The 7170-nt window shown below is 36.5% G+C and overlaps 1 protein-coding gene across 1 annotated transcript; it reads left to right on the forward strand.

Annotated features, from left to right (window-relative positions):
* The first annotated feature begins 1627 nt into the window (after positions 1–1627).
* Positions 1628–1922, forward strand: LOC123827800 (40S ribosomal protein S29-like). Its single transcript, XM_045852273.1, has one exon. The coding sequence runs from the start codon at positions 1658–1660 to the stop codon at positions 1826–1828; it is 171 nt and encodes a 56-aa protein (XP_045708229.1). The 5' UTR covers positions 1628–1657; the 3' UTR covers positions 1829–1922.
* The last annotated feature ends 5248 nt before the right edge of the window (positions 1923–7170 follow it).

Consider the following 7170-nt stretch of genomic DNA (forward strand, 5'->3'; position numbering starts at 1 on the left):
ATATCTGTCTTTCTCTCCTCCTTCTCTTCTCTTCATTCTTCCTTTTCTTGTTTAGTTTTTACACATGCACACATATATACATCATAAACATCTCACCTTTAAGCACATTGAAAACTTGGATTTAAATGAGGCACCAAAGGAGTATGAGAGCAGAAGTCTATTTTTTTTTGCTTGGTTCCTTTCTCTTATGCCTTTGCATGTCAGATAGTACTCATATTTTATAAAATTGCCTAATTAGGATCTTCTGTCATTCAGAATTTCAACCTGAAATTCTTTAAAATGAAAGGCATTGAGTAGTGGTAACAACTTCTAATAAATCATGGATCAAATGCAGACAGATGGAGTTACTTGTCTTATCTATGGTGCCCTGATCTTTATTTTATTCCTGTCAGATATTAAGAGACTGTTTAACAAAACATTGTGACTTAATGATATTTTTACCACTGAGAAAGCAGTGTGATTTAGATTTACTGCAGGTATCAAGCTACAACAGAAGTCACCTTAATCATATCTAAAGGCATCTTGCTATAAATCTGGTTGTAAATTATTTTTTTTCACTCCCAGAAGCTTACAAGCTAAATGCCAAGACCAGATAAGTACAGGTAAATAACCATACTCAACACAAAAAGTTTAGACGAAATGTTCTTCTTGAATTGGGAGGCTGAGGAAGGGTGAATGACTATGGTGCACATTACATTCTAATGCTTAATTCATGAAGATATTTCAGCACAATCCTTTGAGACATGTAGAGATATTCTACTTTCTATATCATAACCTCGTTTACTCAAGATGATGGATTCCTATAACATCCATGGCCTTTTAAACTGCTGGCTTTGTTTTGGTGATATTATAACAAGATACTTATTTTTGCTCTAAGTTAAAAAAAACTTACCATTCACACCAATTTCTGTATTAACTCGCAAGACAAAATTATCTATGCATGCTAAAACACATTTATTTAAATCTATTGAACCAGATTTTTCCTTTGTTGGTTTAATCACAAATCTTTAAGCATGCATCTCTTTTATTTCAAAGTAATAATTTTGATGTTTAATTAATAGAACATTAGAGTTAGAAGGAACCTTAGAATAGAGTCACCTAGTTTAGTTTCCTCCCTTTTCAGATGAGAAAAAAAAACTGAAGCTGAAAGAGGTTAAATGACTTGGCTACTGTTGCACAGTAGTTAGTGGCAGAGTTAGGGGGTATATACTAGCATGACTGACTTCAAAGTCCATAATTTTCATGTCATACAATGATATATTTTTTCTAAAGATTAAATTTATTTATTTTCAGAGAGAGGTGAAGGTATGGAGAAAGAGAGGAAGAGAAACATTGATGTGTTGTTGCTTCTTGCAGACCCTCAACTGGGGACCTGGCCTGCAACCCAGGCATGTGCCCTGACTAGGAATTGAACCAATGACCTTTGGTTCATAGGCCAGCACTGAATCTACTGAGCCACATCAGCCAGGGCTGATATCTTATCTACAATAAATTTTATCTTTTGTATTAAATACCCTGGTTTCACACAACCTCCTTCTTTCTCCAGCCCTGATTAGATACAGAGAGTAAATCTGTCCACTTGAGTCCTTAACCAGCCCAGAGAAACAAATAAATAACATAGGTTAGCCTTTTGCCTCGTCGCAGCAGAGAGAGCAACATGGGTCACCAGCAGCTGTACTGTAGCCATCCGAGAAAATTCGGCCAGGGTTCTTGTTCTTTCCACGTCTGCTCAAACTGGCATGGCCTGATCCGGAAGTATGGCCTTAATATGTGCCGCCACTGTTTCCGTCAGTACGCGAAGGATATAGGCTTCATTAAGTTGGACTAAGAGAACTTCTTTGAATGGGTCATTCAAGACATCTACTTTATTGCAGAATGGCTAGCTCTTTGTACATAAAATAAAATTTAAAAATTCAAAAAAATAACAGTTTAATTATGAATATGGGCACTGGAATAAAGCTAGATCAGGTTCAAATAATAGCTCTGAAACCTACATCCTGTGAATAAGAACAGTTGCTTCATTTTTCTGGCTCTTACTTTCCCTGTCTATAAAATGAGAATGAAATCACCTTTGTGGAATTATTGCTAAAAAGGTAAATCCATATAGAACATTTGAAGTAGGGAAAGCTTTCAAATGATGCTAATCTATTACTTTTCTCTCATTTTCTGAGATTAAACACAACCAGAGAAGTAGATATATTTGGGTCCAAACACAGGATAAGTAAGCATGGTCTAGTATCAGTCTTCCAGGCATAAAAAGTGGTAATATAAAATTTTGGCAAAATGTTTTCATGTTCTATTCTTTTTTTTAAGTGTCTTGAATGTAATAGTATCATTTTTCTTCTTTTACAGTTTGCTCTCTTTTAAAAAATTGAATATAAAATGAGTATTAGATACTTAGTAGGAGAAGAAAGCAGGACTGTGACATTGGTACTAAACAAAGATAATCTGGAAATGAATAGTTGGGGAGACTAGGAGATTGTAAATATTTATATATGTTGACAGCATATATGAAAAATGCTAAAAAAAAACAAAAAGAAAAATGCTGTGAAGAGTATAAAAGAAATACAGAACATAAAATTGATTTCCAGAATTTTATTTATTTTTTAAAAGATGTTATTCAATTTTAGAAAGGGAAGGGATGGAGAAAGAAAGGGAAATAAACAACAATGTGTGGTTGCCTCTCATGTGTCCCCTATTGGGGACCTGGTCCACAACCCAGGCTTGTGCCTTGACTGGGAATCAAACCAGCGACTCTTTTGGCTTGCAGGCCTGCACTCAATGCACTGAACCACACAGCCAGGGCCAGAATTTTAAACTGAAGCCAGGAAGAAAAGAATTTTATAATTAATATATGTCACCATTGAGGACATATACATATCTTTAAAAACCTGGCTTTGTGACTGATTACACAAATTATACACTGTTATATCAGAAGATTAATACCAGTGTGCCAGTATGTGCTAGAACCAGGAGTCTTAATTGATAAGGGAAAAATTGAGCTGAGTGTTGAAACATGAGTAGAACTTGAAGAGGCAGGGAAGAGGATGGAAAGTATTTCAGGGATAGGAAACAGCATAAGTAAAATCAAGGAGGAAAGAATTTACAGTATACATTGGTGGCAGTGAGGAAAAGAGTGGGAGAAAAGTAGGATGAAGACAAATTATTAATGGAGCTGCATGGAACTCAGTGCCTTTTCCTGGGGAGAGGTGAACAGAGTTTGATAAGATGCTATGCCTAGCAGAAAGTTGATATAGTTGGCCAGAACTCTTCTTGGGTTGTTATTTTGAAATTGCAGCATAGACAACAATGAATGACCAGGGTTACAAAGTTTTGCTGTACAGTACAAGAGACTCATAAGAGACTCATGTCCCAGCACTCTGGTTTCAAACATTTACAATGTTATTTAATAATTTTCTTCCTAAGCAAGGACAAAACACACCTTCCCAAATTCTCACTGAAAAGTATGTCTGTTCCAGCTTGAAGGGAAAAGTTATCCTTGAAGCTGAGAGCCTTATTGATTACTGACAATACAGCTCTTTTCCCAGGTTGATTGAGATATAATTAACAAATAACATTGTGTAATTTTCCGGTGTACAATATATTGATTTGATACATGTATATGTCGTGAAATGATTATCTCAATAAGGTTAGTTAGCGCATCCTGCTTACTTATGCTTTCAAAGATGGGGGGAGATCTATTATTGTCATGGAGAGTGTAAGGATGCAGCCTGGAGGATTGATGGTTGACATTATCTCTTGCCATACTAGGTAACAGCTGTTGTCCATAGAGATGCTGTAGAATGTCACTGACTATAAACAGTGGTGGAGTTGATATAGTCCTTACAATTCTAATGAGAAAAGCTTCTATCAGTTTATTGTAGACTTATTTCCTCTCACATCCACACAAGAAGAGCTAATTGGCCACTTAATGTACCAGTTTGCCACTTTAAGAGTAAAAAAAAAATAAAATGAAGTTTGTTTTTTGTTTATCAGTTAAGCACTGGCAATCCAGAATTTCTTACAACTCATCTTGGGAACAAAACACTAAAGTTAGACTGCAATTCCCATTCTTGCATCTTGCCAAAAGTAATCATTTATGACTTGCATGAATGGGTCTCTTCTGAAAGTATGTAAGAACCTAAAAGCAAATCCAGACCCTCACCTCTCTATCAGATTCCCCTTCAGTGGTTGGACTGCTGGTGCCACAGATTCAGTATCTGTTCTTCACTCTGACCTCTGTTGTCAAAAATAGCCATATGTAATTTCTTGGCTTTCATGGTCTGGACGCTAATATTTCTCACAGTTTTGCCACTCCTGAAGGTAACACCACCATTCCATAACACCTGCAAAGCTCTTACCATGTGTCAATCACAGTGCTAAGTTCTTTATAAGCATTATGAAATTTAATCCTCACAAAAGTTCTGAGGGATGGATACTGATATTATGCTCCCACTCTTTATTAATTACAGTTCACATTCAATATTATTTTGTATTAGCTTCAGTTGTACAGCATAGTAGCTAGACAACTATATACTCTACAAAGTGGTCCTTCCAACATTTTAAGCACCAACTTGGCACTGTACATAGTTACCACAATACTATTGACTACATTCCCTATGCTGTACCCTATATCCCAGTGCCCACTTTGTGACCATCAATTTGTACTTACTAATCCCTTCATATTTTACCCAGCTCCCCAACCCCCACCCTTATGGTAACTGTCAGTCTGATCTCTGTATCCATGAGTCTGTCTCCATCTTTTCCATTTGTAAATTCTGCCCCATAGTTTCCACATATAAGTAAAATCATATGGTATTTGTCTTTCTCTCTCTGATTTATTTTCCTTAGCATAATACCCTCTATGTTCATCCATGCTGTTGCAAATGGTAAGATTTAATTCTTTTTGACAGTCAAGTAATATTCCATCATCTACATGACCACATTTTTTTTATTCACTTGGCTATAGATAGACACTTGGGTTGCTTCCATTTCTTGGCTTTGTAGTTAATGCTACAATGAACATAGGGGTGCATATAGTCTTCAGAATTAGCATTTTGAGTTTCTTCATATATATGACCAGAAGTTGAATTGCTGGGTCATAAGACAGTTACATTTTTAATTTTTTGAGAAAACTCCATACTATTTTCCACAGTGGCCACACCATTCTGCATTCCTACCAATACTGCACAAGGGATTCCTTTTCTCCACCTCTTTGCCAGCACTTATTTGTGGATTTATTGATAGTGACTCTGCCAGGTGTGAAGTGACAGTTCATTGTGGTTGTAATTTGCATTTCTTTGATGATTAGTGATGTTGAACATCTTTTCATGTGTCTATTGGCCATCTGTATGTACCCTTTGGAAAAGTGTCTATTCAGGTCCTCTGCATATTTTTAATTGAATTTTTTGGAGTTGAGTTGTATGAGTTCTTTATAAATTTTGGATATTAAGGCCTTACTGGATGCATCATTTGGTGAAAATCTTCATCCCATTTAGTAGATTGTATTTTTATTTCTTCAGTCCATGCCCAAGGACATGTTTGTTGCTTTTAGAGAGACAGGAAAGAAGAGACAGGAAGAAACATCACTGTGAGAGAGAAACATCAACCAGTTGCCACCTGTACATGCCCCAACCATGGATTAAACCCATAACCTTTTGGTGCATGGGACAACGCTCTAACCAACTGAACCACCCAGCCAGAGGTTGTCTTCTTGTTTTGTTGATGGTTTCCCTTGTGGTGAAAAATTATTTTTGTCTGAAGTAGTCCCATTTGTTATTTTGTTTGCTTCCCATGCTAAGGAGATATAACAGATAAAATATTTCTAAGAGAAATGTTCACAATATTACCACCTATGTTTTCTTCTAGGAGTTTTATGTCTTATTTTTTTTTAATTTAATTGTTGTCCAAGTACAGTTTTCTGCCTTTTACCCCCATCACAGACCACCCCTGACCTTACTCACCTCCCTCCCATTTCCACCTCCCCCTTGTTATTGTCCATGTATCCTTTATACTTATTCCTACAAACCCTTCCCCTTTTCCCCTGAAATTCCCTCCCCTCTCTCCTCTGGTCACTGTCAGCCTATTCTCAATTTCAGTGTCTTTGGTTATATGTTGTTTGTGTGTTTGTTTTGTTGTTTAGGTTCCTGTTAAAGGTGAGATAATATGGTATTTGTATTTCACTGCCTGGCTTATTTCACTTACCATAATGCTTCCCAGTTCCATCCATGCTGTCACAAAGGGTAGGAGCTCCTTTTTTCATTCTGCTGCATAGAATTCCATTCTGTAAATGTACCATAGCTTTTTGATCCATTCATTTACTGATGGGCAGCTAGGTTTATTCCAGCACTTGGCTATTGCAAATTGTGCTGTTATGAACATTGGGATGTATAGGTTCTTTAGGACTGGTGTTTCAGGGCTCTTAGGATATAATCAAAGCAGTGGAATTTCTGGGTCAAAAGGCAGATCCATTTTTAGTTTTATGAGAAAATTCCATATTGTTTTTCATAGTGGTTGTACCAGTCTGCAATCCCACCAACAGTGCACTAGGGTTCCCTTTTCTCCACAACCTCTCCAACACTTGTTTGTTGCTTTGTTTATGATGGCCATTCTGACTGGTGTGAGGTGATATCTCACTGTGGTTTTAATTTGTATCTTTCTAATAGCTAGCGATACTCAGCATCTTTTCATGCGTCTCTGCATCCTCTGTAAGTCCTCTGTGGAGAAGTGTCTGTTCAAGTCCTTTGCCCATTTCTTAATTGGGTTGCTTGTCTTCTTAGAGTAGAGTCATGTGAGTTCTTTGTGTATTTTGGAGATGAAACTTGTGTCTGAGGTATCATTGGAAAATATGTTTTCCTATATCATTGGTTCTCTTTTTATTTAAATAATGTTCCCTTTAGTTGTGCAGAAGCTCTTTATTTTGGTGAGATCCCTTTTGTTTATTCTTTCCTTTATGTCCCTTACTCTAGGGGACATATCATTGAAAATATTATTGCATGAAATATCTGAGCTTTTCCTGCCTAAGTTCTCCTCTAGAACTTCAATGGTGTCACGACTTATATTTAAATCTTTTATCCACCTTGAATTTATTTTCATGTATGCTGTGAGCTGGTGCTCAAGTTTCTTTTTTTTTTTTTTTGCATATAGCTGTCCAGCTCTCCAACACTATTT

The sequence above is a fragment of the Phyllostomus hastatus genome, unplaced genomic scaffold (genome assembly GCF_019186645.2).
Source record: "Phyllostomus hastatus isolate PE091 unplaced genomic scaffold, TTU_PhHast_1.1 phas_contig_90, whole genome shotgun sequence".
Taxonomy (NCBI): Eukaryota; Metazoa; Chordata; class Mammalia; order Chiroptera; family Phyllostomidae; genus Phyllostomus; species Phyllostomus hastatus.